This window comes from Engraulis encrasicolus, chromosome 3 (genome assembly GCF_034702125.1).
Source record: "Engraulis encrasicolus isolate BLACKSEA-1 chromosome 3, IST_EnEncr_1.0, whole genome shotgun sequence".
Classification (NCBI taxonomy): domain Eukaryota; kingdom Metazoa; phylum Chordata; class Actinopteri; order Clupeiformes; family Engraulidae; genus Engraulis; species Engraulis encrasicolus.
The window spans coordinates 38029363-38052366 of NC_085859.1; the positions used below are offsets into that span (position 1 = coordinate 38029363).

A 23004-nucleotide genomic window follows, 5' to 3' on the forward strand; every position below is an offset into this window, starting at 1 on the left:
AACCTGTGAGAGAACACACATGGTCATGTGATATGCTGCACACACAGCACCTGAGGATGACTGCTAAGTTACCTGACTGACAATGGTACGGTAAGCGAGTGCACCAAAATGTCCAATTAAAGATATGCCAAGCAAGTTATCTAGCCTGGAAAGGTCAGCTGCTAAGTTAAGACTCAGTAAAAGGCAGATACCTTCAGACAAGACAAGGTGCCACTCTGGCTCAGAGGGAAATAAGACCTTCCTCTGAGCAACCCTCAATCATTGAGCACCAAACTGCACTTCTGTGCTCGTAAAAAAAAAGAGAGAAATTGATTAGGGGTGCTCCCAGGGTGTGACACATAAATTGTGCCTGCGGTGAGAATGGCTGGCTGTGAGAGAGAGAGAGAGAGAGAGAGAGAGAGAGAGAGAGAGAGAGAGAGAGAGAGAGAGAGAGAGAGAGAGAGAGAGAGAGAGAGAGACAGAGAGAGAGACAGAGAGAGAGACAGAGAGCGAAAAAAAAAATATACAGAGAAATTGAAGAAAATATCCGAGGTGGAGAAGCAGGTTGAGAGCAGCAGCACTTGCTGCACAGGGAAATGTGTTTCCATAGCAACAGATCATTTCCAAGAGCAATAGAGATGGGTTGGAATAAAATCATGAAAAGATTGGTATAATTGGTGAGAGCAACTTAATTGATGTGCCACTGTGCGAAAGTCTGTCTGTACTGTATGTGTGTATGTGGAGTGTGTGCTTGTTTTGTGTGGAAGTGTGAAATGTATTCTTTTGATGTTGCTTGCTTGCTTGCTTGCTTGGCTTCATGATTATTATTTTGTGCTTCTTGTACTCTCGCTCTTGTGCCCCTGGTGTACTGCGCCACTGCACACAGGGTTCAGTTACTGTACTGTACAGCCATCATTGGGGAAAACTACCACAGACTCACACACACCAAGTAAAAAAACCCCCACAAAATTCAGTCTCACTGCACTGCAGTGCAACATAAGGGAGAATCAGCATTACGACCAGAACGAGAAAAGAGAAAAGAAAAAGAAAAAAAAAACATAATTTGAAAGTCCTCCAGGATCAGACTCGTATATCCTCGTCAGCACAAAGTGTGGAGGTTCTGCAGCACAAGGTCGACTGAGGGAAGAATCCAGGACATTTTGCCTCCTGGTCGTCTACTGTATTCCACACAGTATTTTTTGCAGTGTGAATTCAACACTTAGAATGATATTTAATACTCACGGTGTTAGAACTACTCCGTGAGGGTTAAATTAACACTACAAAATGTGCAATGTACTCTTGTAGGTATCTACACACGACACTACGGTATATACGGGGTACTACCTACCTACACCTTGTAGCATCTACTTGTGGAATCGTGTTCACGGCTGCACATCTATGTGATAAAAATAGTATGCAAAGTAGCCCTGGCACTACAATGTACATGCACACTGGCACTGTGCGCTAGTAGAAGTGAGGAGCTCTTGTAGAAATCAGTGATGCACACTGCCTGCCAAGTGCGAGTGAGTTGTGAATGCATGTGAATATGAATTTTTCAAGGGGAATAACAGTAAGCAGAATGTATTGATAGGCATTCTTAACCAACATTATATTTTCTGCTCACTGCCAAGATCTCACTAGGGATGTATCTGATGGGTTTGGCGGCACATGACTGTGTCAAATGCGCGTGCAGAATCTCGTGTTTAACCTCCAACCGCATTCCCCTTTCAAATTCAAATTCAAGTGCATTGCTTAATGCTTATATAAAAGAAGAACCACCTTGTCTGAATAGAGGGACTGCATAATCCCACTACAGGAAAACAAGACAAGACTGTTTTCCCAGGCAGCGAAGCAGAGAGAGAGATGGGATCAAACCTCATAGAGGAAGAGAACAAGCCCTCAGGGCGACTGTGTACGCCAGCCAGCCAGCCAGCCAGCCAGGCCAAAAGGAGACGCATTCCTCAACTTAACCCCCAAAACAGGGAAGCCACAACAACCAGAGAGAGAGAGAGAGAGAGAGAGAGAGAGAGAGAGAGAGAGAGAGAGAGAGAGAGAGAGAGAGAGAGAGAGAAAGAGAAAGAGAGAAACAAGACAGGGCCAGCAATGCAATGCAAGCGCGCGGTGGCATTCCTGCCCAAATGAAATCCGCCTCTTTCTAAATCACAGGATTTTATTAGCACAGATACCCAGAGTGCTGAGGCTTCACAAAGAGGTCTCTCTCTCTCTCTCTCTCTCTCTCTCTCTCTCTCTCTCTCTCTTCCTCTTTCTTTCTCCCTCACTCCCTCTGCTTCCCACATTCTTGTTCTTCTCCCTCACTCTTCATCACACTTGTTCACACTTTGTTTTGTTCACAATCTCTCTCTCTCTCTCTCTCTCTCTCTCTCTGTCTCTCTCTCTGTCTCTCTCTCTCTCTTCCTCTCTCTCTCTCATTGAGAACACCATTGGGAGATTGCATATGGGGCAGGAGGAACAACAATGGCACAGATGACACTCAGCTATTTTCAAGGGCACGACAAACAAACGCTTATATAGAGTCGTATACACACTGGACCTGAAGTGCAGCCAGTATGTTTACATGCCATTGAATGACTACACATCTGGAGTAATGTACTGTTAGTGGCACTGTACATGTGCTCTGTGCAGTACATTTGCTTGTCTCTTCACAGAGGTCCTTTGAGGTGGAGACTGTTGAATATGATATCAAACTCGTGTTTTTATAAGCGTGACTTTGGGAGTTCTTGTGTGTGTGTGTGTGTGTGTGTGTGTGTGTGTGTGTGTGTGTGTGTGTGTGTATTGCTGAATGGTCATTTCTAAAAACAGTCAAAGTCAGCAGAGCTCGACTAGTTCTGATGTGGGAACTGTGCAATTGCATTGCTGATGTTCACACCTTGACAACAAACACACACAGGCACGTGCACAGACACACACACTCAGGCGCACCCGCACACCCACACACACTCAGGCGCACCTGCACACTCTCTCTCTCTCACACACACACACACACACACACACACACACACACACACACACACACACACACACACACACACACACACACACACACACACACACACACACACACACACACACACACACACACACACACACACACACACACACACACACACACCTTTAAAACTGAGCCCCAGAATAGCTGAGTACAAGCTCACACGTTAAAGCCTATAAGCGCTGCAATGTACTGTAATCAAATGGTGATGGATGCCAATCCCATCCAGTCACTGACTGGCAGATGCTTTTTCTTTGCTCTGCTGCCACACACTAGTAACCCAACACTGGGGGTCGAGACAGCCAAGAAGTTGCATCATACGCACACACACGTGCGCTCGCACGCGCGCGCACACACACACACACACACACACACACACACACACACGACACACAGCACGTGCATGTGATGCACGTGATCCTGTATTGATGCCAGTTTTGGCCGCCCAAAGATGATGCCCATTTAAAAATATCCCAAACACTGTTTATTTATGAACTGCATAAAGATCAATGCATATATGATATGTAAATTATATTACTAAATTCAAATCATGTGTAAATAATTTGAACAAACAAGTCATGTCTCGTTCACAAAGGTGATACAGCGCAGCACATTATACACTGCATAGTTACACAGTAATAAAATCACCAACAACAAACCACAAGAACCGCCATTACTGTATTTGAGTTGTACAGTACAGTATGTGCTATTTCATAATAGTGAACATTTCCCCAACCAATTCATTTCACAATGCACAAAAGAGACATTGAAAGCCCACTCTTTTTTTTATTCACAAAAATCCCAATCAGCGCACGCCTGTTATCTCGCCCAAGGCCAGATCTGTTGGAAAGACACAGATGCTTCTTTTCTTTTCTTTTTTTCCCTCCCTTCCTTCAGTTCACACCTCGCCTTACGTCAGGTTTTCTGAAGGGCACTAGAAGAGGAGAGGAGAAGGAGAAGGAGGTAGCTAAAAGCATCTACACTCATCCTCCAGGGATCTAGAAGAGAGAGAGAGAGAGCTCTGCTCAGCAAGACAAAGGAGTGGGCAGCATGATTATAAATACTCAGTCTCAGTCTCTTATTATTGCTCATTCCCATATGGCATGCAAGTAACGACGATAACAGAGCACATTGTGTGTTTGTTTTTCCTTCAGCCGTGCCTTTGAAGCACAATCACGTACTATGTAACTGTGTTTACTGTTTTTTTGACACCATGGCTATGACCGATGGTACTCCCTCCAGCTTGTCTTAAAATATCCTGCCGTCGCAAATACAACAGGTCATGTAATGTTATGGGTTCAATCTGTCATCGCCCCCCCAGCACTCCTTGCTATGCAATGCCTCGCAATAAAGGAACAAGACAGCGGGCAGTTGGTGCTGTGGCAGGGGCTGTTCACTCATGGAACTTCCTGTTAGCCACAATTGGCTAACCCTAACCACGGGACAGTGCAAAATGAATGGGTGTCAATGGAGTTTTTTACCATTATCATTTTTGTGATTTTTTATAATTTTTTGTCCTGAAATATTAATATTAAGTTCGAAGCTATAAATAATAAGACCCCATTTGAGTAGCGTTTCGATTATTTTGCGCCACTAGATTATTATATACTGGGTCACAAAGCTCAATTTTTATGGGGCCAAACCCATAAACATTAGCGCGATGCTAGCGAGTACAGGTTGAAATCTTCTAACCTGCTGTAAAACTACACACCTGTGCGATTTGTCAATACAGCCTATTGTTAAACAACAGTCATAGTGCTTACCAGGAATGTTTTGTTGATGATATTTGTGACTGGAAATCGCAGTAGCAATGTATTTAGCATGGGTTCCCCTTTCCATTCCATACATTTTCCCACATGAAGGACTGGCCCACGCTCGTTACTGCATTATGCATGCAAAGCTAACTGGCTACAATGGGAACCAATGAGACTGAGCCTTCTCCCTGTTAGAGGTTCTCTGGTGCTGTATGCTGTTAGCCAGGCCGTGCCCTCCTAATGACTCAACACCTTAAACGTTTCTACTAATCAGGTCAAGAGCAACGCAAGTACTTTCTGAGCTCCCGAAAAATCGGGAACTCCTCTCATTTTGTTGGGAAGCAAACAACCATTAGCAAACCAAGGGAGGCTGTTTGGGAAATGCCGTTTGGAAAATGTACAATTGTATGGTCTTGGTCAGACCAAGTCTCAAAGAGATTTGAAAGTCGATGATAATCAGGCTAGTGTGCAGTGCAGTGCAGTGCAGTGCAGTGCAGTGCAGTGCAGTGCAGTGCAGTGCAGTGCAGTGCAGTGCAGTGCAGTGCAGTGCAGTGCAGTGCAGTGCTGTGCTGTGCTGTGCTGTGCTGTGCTGTGCTGTGCTGTGCTGTGCTGTGCTGTGCTGTGCTGTGCTGTGCTGTGCTGTGCTGTGCTGTGCTGTGCTGTGCTGTGCTGCTGTGCTGCTGTGCTGTGCTGTGCTGTGCTGTGCTGTGCTGTGCTGTGCTGTGCTGTGCTGTGCTGGGCTGGGCTGGGCTGGGCAGGGCTGGGCAGGTGCTGACAGGGCTTGGCAGGGCTGGGCAGGGCAGGGCTTGGCAGGGCTGTGCTGGGCTGGGCTGTGCTGGGCTGGGCTGTACTAGACTGGGCAGTGCTGTTCTGTGCTGTGCTGTGCTGGACTAGACTGGGCTGTGCTGTCTTGTGCTGTGCTGTGTTTGTCTGTGCTGCGCTGTGCTGGGCTGGGCTGCAGTTGGTGCTGGGCAGGGCTGTGCTGTGCTGTGCTGTGCTGGGCCATGCTGTGCTGTGCTGTGCTGTGCTTGTCTGTGAAATGGATCATTATGTCCAGCCTCAGTGGAGCTGTCAGGACTCCGCTGGGTTTGGGAGAATTAACTAAATTGCCGATCTCCGTCGAAAAACTGACATTAATTACTGTGTTAGTGTTATAAATAAGCTGTGTGTGAAATGCGCCTCATTTTATGATCAAACTGGAAACCCAGTTCAATGTTTTGCATAACGACGTTTGAGGAAGTATTGTTATCATTACAGTAGGTCAACACAGTAGATACGGTAGCCTACAGGGTGGATGGGTAACAAGTTGAGATATTATCAAAAGATGAAGAAAAATATCCAAAAGCAATCCAATTGCATAGCCTATATCTTTTTCTTTATCCGCAAGGTTGTGTTCTCAGCCCCCTGCTGTTCACGCTGCTGACACACGACTGCACAACGACCCACAGCACTAACCATCTAGTGAAGTTTGCGGATGATACAACACTGGTCGGCCTCATCACCAAGGGCGATGAGACTCACTACAGAGAAGAAGTAGACCTGCTGGCCAGATGGTGCAAAGACAACAACCTCCTGCTGAATGTCAACAAGACCAAGGAGATTGTTGTCAACTTCCAAAGGGTCCAAAAACAACTGCCACCACTGACCATCGACGGCGATGCTGTGGAGAGAGTGAGCAGCACCAAGTTCCTTGGAGTGCACATCAGCGACGACCTCTCTTGGACCACCAACACTACATCACTGGCGAAGAAGGCCCATCAGCGTCTCTACTTCCTGCGCAAACTAAAGAAGGCAAGTGCTACACCCTCCATCATGACAACATTCTACAGAGGAACCATAGAGAGCGTCGTGTCCAACTGCATCACAGTGTAGGGAGGAAGCTGCACGGAGAAAAACAGGAAGACACTCCAGCGTGTTGTGAACACAGCGAAGAAGATCATTGGAGTACCACTCCCCTCCCTGCAGGACATTTACACCACACGCCTCACCCGGAAAGCACTGATGATCATCAAAGACACAAGCCACCCTGCACACAAACTGTTCAGCCTCCTGCCCTCTGGAAAGAGGTACAGGCGCCTCCGTTCCCGTACCACCAGGCTGGCGAGCAGCACAATGCACCAAGCGATCAAGATGCTGAACACTCAACCCACTCTCCCTCCACTGTCAGCCTCTAGCCAGCAAGGCCACTGACAACCCCCCCCCATCCCCCACCACCATATCTGCGACTGAACATTCCACCTGCACTACTATACTTGTGACTGAACTTTCAACCTGCACTAACTCAAAACATGCACACACACACACACACACACACACACACACACACACACACACACACACACACACACACACACACACACACACACACACACACACACACACACACACACACAAGCACACTGCACTTTCTGCACTAAACCCAAACAGACACACACACACACACACACACACACACACACACACACACACACACACACACACACACGAACACACACACAAGACGCACACCGCACCTTCTACCTGCACTAAACACATACACACACATACACACACACACACACACACACACACACACACACACACACACTGCTGCTGGTGTACTTGACAGACCTTTTTAATATTTATTTTTCTTCAAAATGCTACTATTACCATGTCAGAACGCTATAAAGGACTTTTTTAGGAAAAGCACAAAAGCACAACAAATACCTCTTAATGTATGTCCTCTACAAGTCTTCTGTTGTCCAGTCTTGCACTTTAAATGTCTGTATGAGCACTGTCTTTGTCCATACTGTCTTAAGTCCATGTATAAGTACTGTCTATGTGTATACTGTCTATGTCCTTACCTAGATTAGTCTATGTCTGTATGGGAAAGCAAGAAATGTAATTTCAAATTCTTTGTATGACCAGTGCATGTAAAGAAATTGACAATAAAACCTACTTGACTTGACTTGACTTGACTTTATTTTGTTTTCCTTTTATGATTCCTATATCCAGCAACCGTAAACATTTTTAGGTGTGCAGACAGTATACACTTTGCTTAACCACCAAACTCTTTCAGGGTGAACAGTAGGGCCAAACAACTGTGCAATGACATGGCCTCCTCGGAAGTCTAGGCAAAGCAGCAACAGGCCATTAGCTCTTTGAAAAGAAATGGGAGCAATGTTACTGTCATATCACATACTAACCGACATATGACCTTGATTCAATTGGGCTAACAGTGTCATGCATGACATTTTGAAGGCCTATTCCTTTTTTTCACAATTGTCTCCCTTTTTATTATGGGGTGTTACACTATCAGAATCACAGAATCACAAATCAGGCTAAAAAGATGTGCGTGTTGTATACCTAAAACAGATGCATTTCAAAAGGAGAATACATTTTTCATTTGGTGATAGCGTTGTTCAAGGCAGTGCAGAGACAATTTCAACCATAACGATAACAGCTTAGTCCACACCCCACAGCCCTCGTCTATCTAAACCATATGATTTCAGACTAAAATGTTAATTTTATAGCGTGGCTCGCCAGCCTACCATCAATGATATTCAACATCTTACAAAAGACGTTTCAGTTTGGATGCCATGAGGAACAGGACACCATTTAGACGATAGCTTTTACATCACTGAATCTTTTATGACTTCAGATCCTTGAGACACTGAGGTACGGTAAGAGACGTTCCTCGGATGAGTGCACTCGTTCAGAGGCAGATGTGTTCAAACGAACGATGCGTCCTTCAGCATCCAAAAGCAGGTAACCTTTCTAAGAGAGCACAGCGCACGCTCCCTTGCCGGTGCGAGAAACCGGAGAAGCTCTGCTGCTTTCTGAGAACACAGGGAGGAGGAGGCATAAATAGCTCACTGGAAAGCTACATGATGTAACAGCAGCACCCTTCATCATCAACAGAGAGGCAAAACATCACATCGCAACCAGAAACTGAACCTGTACTTACGTACAGTAGGCAGCTGTTATTTGTAGAGAGAGATGTAGAAGCCAAATTAGTGTTGAGCATTGTATGGCAGAAGCTAAATTAGTGTGAAACATTAGGGGGTGATTAGCTCTCGAGTTTCCACTATGAACATGCATGGCTTTTTATCAGATTAATATGCATAGTATGCATGGTAGAGAGCAAGCCGTGGCTCAGTGGTTAGAGCACTGGGTTGGCAACCCAAGGGTTCCCGGTTCAATGCCCAACCGGACCACGGCTGAAGTGCCCTTGAGCAAGGCACCTAACCCCCACACAGCTCCCCGGGCGCCGCTCAGCAGGCAGCCCACTGCTACGGACTAGTGTGTGTACTTCAATGTGATTCACTAGTCCAAATGGGATAAATGCAGAGAAAGAATTTCCCCTAGGGGACCAAAATTGGCTCCAATCCAAATTGGCTCCAATTGGCTTCGTTCGTTTATAGTATTGCTGATCATACACCTTCTCCTGTCTTCTTAAATGTCTTCCTAATGCCAACATGTGTGCACACATATCCAAAAACATTTTCCTCAAGACACCATGTGCTGTTTTCAGGATGCAGAAAGCAAGAGAGAAAGTATACCAAAAGGGGACTTATGAATGTTTGGCATGTTTCATGTTGGTGCGTGTGTACGTGACTCTTTTTCTTGTTTTCTGCCTAATTGATGTAGAAGTCACTGAGCGAGACGTTGCAAAAGATGAAGGGTCAGATGCCACCTTCACCTTTTATCAGGATGTATAACACAAACTATCAATAATACTGATAATATTTGTTCAAGTGGTTTAACTAAATTAGCAAAAAAGAAAAAAAAAATGGGAGTGGGGGTCCAGTTTACCAATTGTGTTTGATAACTCTACAATTTCTGTATCATTCACAGGTCCTTAACAGATTTCCAGATGTATACACAAAATATAAATTAATGCAACATAAAAAAATAACCGTATACACCCAACATAACCTTTGTTCCAGACAATATTTGACTAAGCATCTCAGAGTAGCGTACGTAGTAGGAATGTATTACGGAATAGCAAGGGTACTTTAATTAATCCTGGAGGAAATTAAACAATAATCAAATTGATGGCAGTAAAGAGTCAAATCACTGTTTTCAATTGCCTAGTACGTATTATAGAAGCATACCATTAGAACAAAAGTCATTTCTACCCCATCCTTAGGCCCTACGGAATATATATGGAATATACAGAAGGTATATGGAAACGCATATTTTTTTATTCGTTAGGTTAGGGTTTTAAGTTTTGGCCGTAACATTTTGGCCACCTAAAATGGATATTTTCAAGTACGGCAAGTATGCCTTTGCTAAAATATCTACATACACGTTAACAGGATCTAAAAACATATTTAAAAAAAATATATATATATTTGTTTATAAAAACATCCAAGGCCTATAAGAAGCATGCTCACACACACCTGTGACCAATTACTGTATATGCCATCTCCTGCTTTGACTGTAAACTGGGCTCTGACTGTGAGAAATGTCCACATTTGCACACTAACATCCTTACACATAGCCACAATACAATACACCCCTGCTGCTCTCTTCCAAACCACAAGCCCGCCAGCTCTAAGCCCTTTGCTCTGCTGTGCCCCCTCATCAGCAAAGCAATCTTCATGACAAACAAGTGATTCACCACCAGCACCAGCATCATTCACCATCGGCTTCCTTCTGCGTTGAAGAAGTCGTGCATGGGCTGCCAGCTATCCAACCTTTCCCACCATCCCCAACCACTGCGCTTGTGTGCTTGCCCTCACAGGCGTGTGTTTGTCTAAAATTTGTGGGCCGGAACAACGTGTGACGAGTCAGAAGTCCGAGCGAAGAAGAAACGTCTGTGTGTGTTTGTGTGCGTGCGTACTTCCATGCATCCGTGCATGCGTGGGTGTGTGTGCACGTGAATGTACAGAACAGTGAGAGTAGCCCAGGGTGTGTGTGTGTGTGTGTGTGTGTGTGTGTGTGTGTGTGTGTGTGTGTGTGTGTGTGTGTGTGTGTGTGTGTGTGTGTGTGTGTGTGTGTGTGTGTGTGTGTGTGTGTGTGTGTGTGTGTGTGTCCAGAGTGACATAGGCTGAGTCATGTGAGGACCCCCTTGAGGCTGAGAGCAATGATCTGGGTGAGTCATGCAGAGCCACCTGTATGAGTGGTGAGATTGGCATGCAGGAGAAAAAGGTGACTCACATTAACTGTGTAGTGTATTCTGCTTGGAAACAAGTCACAGGTATGTTATTACTTTGCATACCCGTGAGGCACAGAATCACATACAGTTTAGATGGAAAAATTGTGCAAATCATTGGTCAAGATGCAGAATAAAGACTGATATAAGTTCTGATGCACAGTTTATACAATAGGCCATGGGGTTGACGTAAAAAAGGATTTCAAATGTGTGGACTTCAATCAGATACTGTAGAATTACAAACAGAATAGAATATGGCAGAACTGAATAAAAAAACAGAAGAATATGGGTTCTCATTTTTTGTTTTCCCCTGGCTGCGCAACCCTGTCCGTGCACAACTCAACCTCTGATTGTTGGAAACCGCTGTTGGTCAAAAAATTAGCTCACGTGGTTGGCTGCCAGTGTCTTACCCCTCCTCACAAAACTGTGTTTATAAACAAAAAAAGACCATGTACCGAATAGAGTAGAATCAAATTGAATCAAAATTAATTCAATAGAAGGAAATCAAATTGAAATGAATATGTAATAGGAGGCCTACGGTTACATCACCAGAAATATTATTGTGTCCTATAATGACAAGCTGACGAGGTAATGCCTTGTATTGGTTGCTATGTTTTTAGCCATGCTTGCTTTCACTACAGCAAACTGAGTCACGCACAGGAGGGTCTGCCCCAGACAGCTTTCACTCCAATTCGATTCCCACCAGTCCAATTGTGAACAGCAAATCAAAGCGACTGGTGCAACGATAACTGCATGTGGCAAAACATCAGTGCCGCTTAATAGGCCATATAAATGTTTTTTTGGCAACCAATGACGAGAGAGTGAGTGAGAGAGAGGGAGAGAAGGAGTCCAAATGTATGCACGGGTCTGTGTGTGGGTTCAATATCAAGTGTGGAACAACACACCATTACACTCCTCCTGTGTTCTCCAAAATACAGGAACACACACACACACACACACACACACACACACACACACACACACACACACACACACACACACACACACACACACACACACACACACACACACACACACACACACACACACACACACACACACACACACACACACACACCCTCAGCTGACCAACATTTCCCAAAACTCTGCACTCTAATGCTTCAGGAATTCACACATGCTCCAGTTGTGGGTTGATGTAAGCGATTCAGCCAGTGTACAGCATGACTCAACTCACAATCAAGAGAACATGTTTCTGTCTTCTCTTTTCTTTTCTTTCGGCTTTTGAACTGCTGGGCGTTGTTGTTTTCTCCCTTTCCAGTTCAGCTACGAGCTACTGTTTTATCAATCGTGTTTTGTATGGAGACTCTAGTAAATGAACTGCTGTGGAAATCTAATTACAAGGAAATATGTTGTACAGTGGAAGTCACTGATGTTGCACCATGTTTGCTTTGTTTGGGTTTTCATCTTCATTAACCAGATACGATAGCCCAACTGGGAAACTCAAACTCCCATCGTCATTGTGACACAGCACTCCACAGCACACAAGTGTTCACTAGACACTGCACACAACAAAATTACATTGATACCTCAGCAGTGCAAGGGGGCAGCCCCAAATGGCGCCCCAAGGGAGCAGTGTGGCGGGACGGTACCATGCTCAGTGTACCTCAGTCATGGAGGAGGATGTGGTAGAGCACTGGTTAATTACTCGCCCCACCAACCTGGAGGGTCGAGTTGAACCGGGAACCTTTGGGATACAAGTCTGACACCCTAACTGCTTACCATGACTGCCCAAATCAGATAGGATAGCTGAGACACAGAAAATGAGGGTGGAGAGAGAGGGGGGAAGGATCTGCAAAGGACCCCTGGTCGAAATCGAACCCGGGTCGCAGGCGTAATGGCACGGCGTCCTACGTAGCTCACAGACTCAGAGCCATCGTGCCCCTGTCCCATGTTTTCTTGACTGCCTGCTAAATGCCGAAGCCCATTTTTGGGAAAAGGTGCCCTAATCCTATAAAACCCTAAATATCTCATTCTCATAAAAAACATGAAATAAGTTGCATCTAAAAGCTACTGTAAGACCCACATCTTGCATAAGCATGTGTTCATTCAGCTCTAACATATCCACATTTGTAGTGAAAAAAACTCAAATCTCATGATCCTTAATGCAGCGTCCATGCAGCTGCAGGTGCCTGGGTTACTGCTGTGTATATGCAACATCCAGCATCAATAGGTTATGGCTCTGTTTGCAGCTTTCCAATGCATTTTGTTGTCGTTACTAAAATGAATGTCAGGAATCATTTCTATCCCCCACTGGGCTGCATAGTTTTTCAGGTCATGTACATTCTGCCTTTTTTAATATCTTCGTACTTCCAACAAGACAACATAGAAGAGTATCTACAGACATTCCTCTGTCGACAACAAAACCAGGGCTACTTCTTTTTCCAGTTTCATGCACATATAGTACCATGTGTACTAGACTTCCATGCTGAGACTTCCAAAGTGTTTCAAGCTGGACCTTGCAAGGCGAAATCATGGCGTAGACAAGAAAACATGTCACAAAATCAGTGGGTCCTACTATAACATGCTGAAATGGGCAGCAGAGAGAGAGAGAGAGAGAGAGAGAGAGAGAGAGAGAGAGAGAGAGAGAGAGAGAGAGAGAGAGAGAGGCGGGTCTGAGCTGAAGCAAGTGCTTTAACCTGCCGTGTAGTGGTGAGTTTATTGCTCGGTGTGCCAAAGTAGCCCTGTTCTCAGAGGCTCCTTTATTGTTCCTCATTCCCCCTCTCTCCTCTCCTCTCTCCTCTGGTCCCCTCCCCCCATCTTGAAGAGCAAATACAGGCCTGTCTTAAAGCCAGAGCCTGGCAGCACACATTACCTCTATGATATGCATTGCATAGCTGGCCTTGACAAACAGAAGCATTGGGCAGCAAGGGGTTAAAACACACATTTAGATATTAGGACAGGCAAAAAAGAAGCACAGTCCTTGAGACAGTGGCGTGCATGCATGTGTGTGTATGCATGACGAAATTCAATTTGCCTCTGTGACAACATACAATAATGGGGGGGATTCAGGTAAACTGGGCCACTCGATTACATGCAAAAAAGTGGCCCAATTTACCTGAATTCACCTTATTTTTAGCACATGTTCCTTAAAAGCCTGCACATTGTGTGTGTGTGTGTGTGTGTGTGTGTGTGTGTGTGTGTGTGTGTGTGTGTGTGTGTGTGTGTGTGTGTGTGTGTGTGTGTGTGTGTGTGTGTGTGTGTGTGTGTGTGTGTGTGTGTGTGTGTGTGTGTGTGTGTTTAGTGAGACAGAAAAAGACTTCATATGAGATGGGAAGAAAGAGCGCTGACTAATATAAGAGAGCAGGTCCTTGTTGTTTATGGTGTGAGTGTGTGTGTGTGTCGAGTGTGTTATGGTGTGTGAGAGTGTGTGTGTGCCGTGTGGTCAACACTTGCATGTTGCTGTGCGGCTGCTAATAACTTGAAAAGGTGTGTTGTTCTGACAAAACTTTTAACTCCTTACCCACCATCATAAAGTCTGTCGTCTTGAGAAGTCGCAGTCAGTCACAGACCCACACACATGGCTTACCACCATCGTAAAAGTCCATCTTCCTGACAATTTACCTTGATTGATACACCACTCTCACCAAAAGCAAATGCTCAAATATGAGACTTCATACATCTGGCCTAATACCACTGATTTGATCTTGATCAACCATTCTTATACGATCTTGGAAAATGCCCAAAGAACGTGATCTATGATCAAAACACTGCTTTCATCAATAAATGAAGTCCTTTGTAACTGCAGTCAGCAAACTCTTCCCCCTTTCCTCAAGTAGGCCCTATTATTTTGATTGGCCACCTACTGATTTTTGTCTTTTGGATGTGTGTGTACACTCCACTACACCAATACCAATAATTTCCTGTATAGCCACCAACAAACTGGGCCACCAGTCATCATCCGTCTCGAAAGCATCGTTGGAAGCCAGTTAGCAACTTGGATAGTAGCCAATGGGAAATTGCATTGCATACAGCAAAGTAGCTAACATAGTTAGCAAGTGCACTATGGTTTCGAGAAATGCACCCCAGATCTGTCAGCTGAAGGGCTCACTGTAGAATACGGTATGCATGCATATTCTGTGGTAATTCTGTGGTCAAACAATAACCATATATAGGCCCAGCTGTGGCTCTAGCGGCTGGGCACTGGACTGCTACGCGGGCGACACAGGTTCGATTCTTGGCCCGGGTCATTTTCTCCCGATCCTTCCCCATTCCTCTCTCTCCCAGCCATTTCCTGTCTGTTCTACACTGTCCTATCAAATAATAAAGGCATACAACAAACAACAACCATAAGGGGCGAGGGAACTGTGACACATCACATTAATGTACTCTACCATGAATGGGCTTGCAAGTCCAGCATGGGCCCCGAGTTCAGCCTGGGTCACTTCCCAACCCAGTCTCTCTCTCCCACTCTCTTCCTGTCATGATCTGTCACTGTCCTATCCACAATAAAGGCCACAATAAAGGCATTAGAAAAATCCTTTCCAAAAAGAACTTCAAGGGACTTACTTGTTTAATGAATAACATCCAATGTTGGGAGCCCCTGTATTGTTAAGCACAAGAACAAGTGTACGGGTCTTCACTGTCATACATGACAAGTCATAGACAGGCAATTGTGTCGTCATGACGGAAGTACAGTCATAGAAATACCTCCTCCTCTCCCCTCCGCTCCTCATCACAGACAAATAAAATAGCTGTAACAGTATGAGTCAGGCAAACAAGAGAGAGGGAGTGACAAATGATTGAGTGGGATGGGGGAGCAGAGAAGATGCACATGTTTGATCACGTTGTTTACTCTGTTGCCGCCCACACACACACACACACACACACACACACACACACTCTCTTACTCTCTCTCCCTCTCTGTCTCTCTTTCTCTCTCTCTCTCTCTCTCACACACACACACTTGAATCAATCATGCCATAATATCAGTGATCACTGTGATCATCTCCCTGCACTTCTATGCAAAACAATGAAAACCACAGTAACATGATTCTACCCCATGTGTATGTTCACGTGAGTGTATGCGTGTGTGTGTGTGTGTGTGTGTGTGTGTGTGTGTGTGTGTGTGTGTGTGTGTGTGTGTGTGTGTGTGCGTGTGTGTGTGCGTGTGCGCGCTTGTGTATGTGTGTGCCTGCATCTGTGTGTCCCAGGGACGGAGGAAATGGTGAAACAGTGGTCCTGAGCACAAGAACACAAAATCACACAGGAAGGTCAGATTCCAGCCTCAAGCAAGGCACAGGCAGAGCAAAGCAGAGCAGAGCAATGCAAAGCATTCAGACCGCCGCGCTCTCCTGCTACGCAAGTGGCACACACCACACAGCTAGCAAACAACAGCCTCCAATAGCCTCCTTTCTCTCTTCATGTGGAACCCTTCATTCTGTCATTCTCTATCCCTTTTCTTCATTCTCTCTATCCCTCCTTCCCTCCCTCCCTCCATTTCAGGTCTCTCTATCAAGATACCTGAATGTGACAAGAGAATGTCTTGCTCCTACACAGCATGTCTCCATGACTTCCTCTCACAGCGAAAAGAGAGGAGGATCAAGGAATGGAGCGAGAGAGAGAGAGAGAGAGAGAGAGAAAGAGAAAGAAAAAGGAAGAGTGTAAAATACAGTATAGCCTATCCTTGAAAGGACCTATAAGGAAGGGAAACAAGGAGGGAGTGGTGAAGCAATGCAAAATGCAAGGCAAACATGCTCTCCAGTCTAAAACGCAGGCATTTTGCTCCCTGATACAGAGGCATGTGGCTTCGAAACCTGAGAAGGTTGCTAGTGTGTATGTTTGTGTGCATGTGAGTGTGAGTGTGTGTGTGTGTGTGCATGTGTGTGAGAGAGCATGTGCAAGCGTGTGTATGTGTGTGAGAGTGCTGACCTGCTCAGTGCTGTCGGAGTCGTAATCCTCATCGTCGGCGCTCAGTGACATAGCCATGGCTGCCTCGTCTCATCTCATCGCTCTCCCAACACAAACACTGCTGCCATGGCTGTGGAGCCTTCCACTGCTCCCGTTCACACCGTGTGCCTTCCCTTTCTTTCCCCCTCTCTCTGTCTCTCTCTGTCTCTCTCTCTCTCTCTCTCTCTCTAGTAGTCTCTCTTTCTTCCCGTCAGCCTTTCTTCCTTGTGCTCACACGCTGTCTTTTTCTCTTTCTCCACCAGTCTCTCTCAAGCTTTCATGTGCTCTTTCTTCCCCGCGCTCTCGTTTTCTTGCTCTCCTGCTCTCCCCTCCCTCCCTCTCTTGTTCCCTCTCTCTCTCTCTCTCTCTCACTCTCTCACTCTCTCCCTCTCCCCTCTCTCTGTCTGTCTCTGGAACAGGCAGCTGCGGCGGAGGCACGGGCAGGCAGGCGCTAACCTCATGCATATGCACTGGAAAGAGGCAAACGGGGGCTCGGGCTCTTCCAATGAGGAAGCATGTGGCATTCGGTTACAGGGTTGCCCACAAAGGGTGCTCATTGTGAGGTAAGGGTTGAAGGAGGGAGGGGGTGGGGGTACGGGTAGGGGTGGAGACTGGCCAAGAGAGAAGCAAGGGGTAGGGGAAGGAGAAGGGGGTCGGGTAGGGTAGGCTGGGGTAGGGGCGGGAGGTAGCCAGAAGGAAAAGCCTCCACAAAGAGGAGCCGGGGCAGGGAGCAAGGAGCAAGATTAGCCCACGAGGGGGCAAGGACACAAGAGCAGACAACACATTCATTGCACTACTAAAAGAAACTAGAGAATTGTATTTTGTAAGAAACTACTCAAGTTTTGCATGGGTTGTCATGGGGCAATAGTTGCCGCCCACCCCTCTCTCTCTCTCCACCTTCTTAAACAGGAATTGGTCTGAGTTTGATTGCTCTGGCCTACTTTGTCAGTCAGCTACTGCCTTTGTGTTGGCGGCCACAGGTTACAGAGACAGGGGACGACTGTAGCAGTTTGGCACATGGGGGGGAACTTCCTTTTAAGGGTTTTCATTAACGTAACAAAGGCAATATGTCAGTCTCACTGCCCATCTGTCAGAGAAGGAAGACAGAGGGAGGACATGGTAGTGAGTGACACAAAAATGCTGAATCATCCCACACAGATGGAAGGCATAACAGAGTGTAATACCTTACCCGAGGAGCACAGAGAGTGCACTGCTCTTAGTGGTCTGAAAAACACTGACCTTACTTCCCCTGCAGAGGGTTTTGAATCTCCACTCACCAATACTACCCAGTGCCCTGGGCCAGCTGCACTATTTTTGCTGTGCCTTCGTGCATTGTCCAATGTACATCTATATGTCGTTCATCTTCTCTATTGTAAGGGCTATATACAATGTAGTGCTACTGGTGTAGTTCACTGTACTGTCAAATGTCTTGAAGCCCTTGAAATTCTTATGTGGGGCCCTACCGTGGCCTAACGTTAGGGCACTCATCTTCTATGTGGCCCGAGTTTGATTCCTGGACCGGGTCCTTTGCCGGCCCTTCCCCGTCTCTCTCTCCCTGCTTGCTTCCTGTCACCATCTTCACTATACTATCGTAAATAAAGTCAAAAAGACCAAAAAAAAGAAATACTTCTGTGAAAGATCAGAAGATCAGAAGGAGGCAAATCAGCAGTGTTCTGAGTGAAACTACTTAAGACCAGCCCTTTCAGAGATTTATCTGAAACCAATACGTGACAGGACGGCACAGCCATGGCTTAGTTGGCTGGGCACTGGACTGCTAAGTGGGCGATCCGAGTTTGATTCCTGACTCGGGTCATTTCCCAATCCTCCCCTCCCCCCTCTCTCTCCCACTCGTTTCCTTTCCCACTCTTCACTGTCCTGTCTAAATAAAGTTTAAAAAAAAAAAACACGAGTAAAATCTTAAATTTACTTTGTGTCATACGGAATGGGACAAAGGAGAGAAGGACACAAAGGGAAATTCCCGTATTACGAAAAAATTCCATATATGGTCTCCACACACACCATACCTGGGCAAACTTTATGGTGCCGGTAAAGAGTGAGAGGAGCGTACTGTACAGTACAGTCGAATAAGCAGTTATCAAATATCAGTGAAGTTGGTCAGTTCTTTTAAACTGCTGGCCAAATGCAAGACAAGTCACAATAAATGGGAGATGGAGATATTTGACCCGCTAGTCCATTCAAAGCTCCAAAATGAAGTGGAAAAAATAGCTATATTACTTAATATTAAGTGATACAAATCTTGCAGTGTATATACCCAGTCCTTCTAGCTAAACTCAGGGGTGATATATGACATTCCCTAGAAACCGAGGTGATGCAAGATTGCGAGATATTGTTGCAAAAGGGTTTCTAAATTTAGCAGCGTCTGGGGCATGACTACGACTATGTAATACATCTCTGTTGCTTTCCGAAACATTTCTATTACCATGCCCATCATCGTTTTTTCGGCCACTCGCCACGTGATTGTCCCAAGCTGGACATGGATGACAGGTCTAGCTTATGTCAAGAAAATTAATCTGTTTCATCCGTCTCACATTTGAATCAATCAAACTGCCTTTCCCCTACATTCTGGCCCCAAGCTGCGCACACAATTTCAAATGTACACAACTGAGAATGGGTCAGGAGTAGGCCTAAAAGAAAATGCTCAGCCTGAAACCGTAACACTTTTTGAACTAAGAAAAACCCAATAGGCTACTTTATTCTTGCAGACAAACTCTGTCAATTCAGGCATTGAGCCTGAGTAATATCAGTCCTGTTGTCCACATGGTAATGTGAAGGAGACAATGTTCAGATCTCCCCTCCATAGGACCTATTTTTCAGCAGCCAGAGGAGTGCTGTGTTAGGGCAGGCAACACGAGTGCCGTGTAGACAAAAGACTGAAACAATTAAACAGTTTTTCTAGATTGACCTAAATTACCCTTTTGCTGTTACTGTTTGGACACCTCCCCTGAGAGTAGGAACTCTGCTCTAGTGCACAGCCAGAATTGCACGGATATTACGAGAACTCAAAAAGCTGGACGAGACTTCATTAGATTTTGGATGATGAAAACAAAACAAACAAAAAAATAGTTTTGGAACTTCAAAAGGTTTTGTGTCACTTTAGATGCATATCCATTAACCACCAAAAACAATTTGAGACATGGAGAAAGATTGTATGCTTTTGTGTGCATGCTCTATGCCTTACTTTACCTCTCTCGGAGACAGTGGAAATGTCAACATGAACTGTTGTGACATACATATGTAAAGCACAGTACAGTATTTCCACTTAGGTTTTGCACTTCCATGAATAAAAGGAGACAACTCTCTAGGATATATCCTAGTCTTTTTGTTGACACAGTATGCAGGAAAGATTACATTGGAGTGCAGTTGGACCTCATTTTGGCAGCCATGTCTAATCCACAAAAAAAAACCTTTTCACTGTGACATGCATATTCTCCTCTCGTCTTCTAAAGAAAACTTCTCTTGCACTTTTCATGCACCAATGCTGCCGATCAACTGACAAACTTTACAAAAAAAGCATACCCAAATCTGAAACAAATGTTTAAAGGCCTTTATGTTTGCTGCAGCTCAGTTCGCCATATGTAGGCCAGAGACTGAAAGAGAAACACTTTGGCAATGGTGGGTTTCTGGTACTCACTTGCTGTGTCTTTTTTAACTTGCCGTGGAAATACTTGAGTGCTGGCCCAAAGATGATCACAGTCATCCCCAGTCAACTGAGGCCTCGTCTCTCCCTCCTTTTTAGAAATGCAGAACACAGAATACTGTAAACATACTGTAGCTTTTAAAAGTCTTACGCCCATCATCAGAACTGTGGCATACAATGTAAACAAAAATTGAAGCTTCCTCAAAGAATTCGAAATGTTTTCGTAGGGGAACCCAAAAGTTCCCCATGGAACCTAAAAGTTCTTTGTCCCCCTCCTTTTAGAAATGGAGAACATGAGTCCAGAGGGGTGACAGAGGGGGGCAGAAGTGCATAAATAACATTGTCCTTTTTGTATTTCTATTTATAGATATAAACAATGTTGCAAATTATAGAAATGCAGAACACATCAAGAACTTCCGAAAGGCGCTACCGTGGCGCTAACGGTAGGGCACTCCTCGGCAACACAGCTGACCCGGGTTCGATTCCGGCCCAGGTCCTTTGCCAACCCTTCCCCGTCTCTCTCTCCCCACTTGCTTCCTATCAACGTCTTCACTCTCCTATCAAATAAAGGAAAAAGCCCAAAAAATATATATTTTAAAAAACTTTCCCAGAGGCTTTTCAAAGCCTAAGGCCCTCCGCACAACGGTTTTGACAGCATTGAGGAGCACTATCGGTTCCGACAATTTTGGTTACCCCCGCACACAGTGTCATCACAGCAGAACACGGTGCTCTACACTTTGTCGGAACCAGTGTGCGGAGACCCTTAGACCCATCATCACAATGCAGCAAACAATGTAAAAATTGCTCATTGTAAATTGTAAAAAAAATCCTCAAAGACCCCCCAGCAGGTTCATAGAAGAACACAAGTTCCCTGTGGAACACACACACGCGCACGCACGCATGCACGCACGCACGCACGCACACACACACACACACACACACACACACACACACACACACACACACACACACACACACACACACACACACACACACACAGCTGCCCTGAGACAGACACATAGGCCTACCACATTTTCAGTGGTTAGTTTTTAAAAGCCACTCCACCATCCCTCCTGGCCTTCACACAAACAAGCCTGATTTGTCAAAGGCATAATTTCCCCACACTTTGTTTTTCATTTTTTAGTAATAATATGCGAGATGAGAGCTTTTAAAATATGAAGGTTGAATCGGAAAGTTGAGATTTAAAATTAAGGATATATGAATTGATGGTGTCCAAAACTGGTTAACTAAAGCCTGGCAAATGTGAGGATATTTCCATGTGTGCACTCCCAGTCAAGTCAAGTGTACTTTTTTTGTCAAAAATCTACTATGTAACAGGGTTAGCACAGAAGTTTGTGTTTGTGTTTGACCAGTCTCCAATGTGCAGTTACACTAAACATATTGTATAATGAGAAGACATTGACAATAATCACACACACCGACACACACACACACACACACACACACACACACACACACACACACACACACACACACACACACACACACACACACACACACACACACACACACACACACACACACACACACCATGTGCAATAAGGCTATATCCAAGTGAAGCCTTTTGGCCCAGAGTGAGAGTCTACAAACTTCATCAATGTTTCTGTTGCAAATTCACAGCTCACCACCAGCCAATTAACAATTTCCTTTGTACAGAAATCCAACTTTAAAATGCAAAACAGGTCTAACTTGTCTCCTGGAAACCCTTGGTAGTAGTATACAGTTGCATTTTTCAACACTGGAAAATGCTGAAATACATTGTGGAAAATTTAGCAGCATGGTCATCTATGAACCCATTCACCTCTAGCAAGTTGGTATCAATGTGTTATGTTGTTCTCAGACTTACATAAACGGATCAAGGATTAGTTTGCCTTGTGGAACATTCACACACCGAGTCGAGAGGGGTGTGTGGAGGCAGGTCTCTGACATTTAACCAGAAGTTGCACCTCTGGACATCAGCCTTATTAACACCTAGCGCTAGATTAACTGTTCTTCACGTCCAAATGTCACCTAAATGGTGACAGCTTTAATAGTCTAAGCTTACACATGGTGGTTTGACTGCGGCGCATGAAGAGTCTGATTCCCATGGCTGATTTTCCGATTGACGATGATCATGCTGGTGGTGACAGATCATGTAGCTACAGTAGCCTACATGAGGGCTTTGGCCAGGCCCAGGTCAAAGTCATCCGAAAGGGACCACCCCACCCCATTCAACGTAATGAGGAACCATTTATGGGATCCACGTACCTCACCCGAGCCCTATCTCTAACATTTTGTGAATGCTCACCCTGGGCCCGGTACAACTGTACCCACCCTGTCTGCTTCCCTGGTCACTACAAACTACATGGCCCTCTGTCAGAAGCCCATATCGTATCAGAGGTCCATATCAATGTCATACTGTAGGCTAAACTTAAACTAAATATGTGTACTGTACAAGACTAATAGGCCTACTTGCACCAGGTTCCCAAAACTGTGCTGGAAATCCTCAAACCAGAGGGCTTTTACAAAATCACAGCATCTTGCATATATATGTTTAATC

The 23004-nt window shown here is 45.2% G+C and overlaps 1 protein-coding gene across 1 annotated transcript in view; it reads right to left on the reverse strand.

Moving 5' to 3' along the window:
* kdm2ba (lysine (K)-specific demethylase 2Ba) overlaps positions 1 to 17245 on the reverse strand; it is a 32332-nt gene extending 15087 nt beyond the window's left edge. The window contains exon 1 of the mRNA XM_063195352.1: positions 16769 to 17245. Coding sequence (XP_063051422.1) covers positions 16769 to 16825 — 57 coding nt within the window. The 5' untranslated portion in view covers positions 16826 to 17245. The remainder of the gene's footprint in view (positions 1 to 16768) is intronic.
* Positions 17246 to 23004: the final 5759 nt, after the last annotated feature.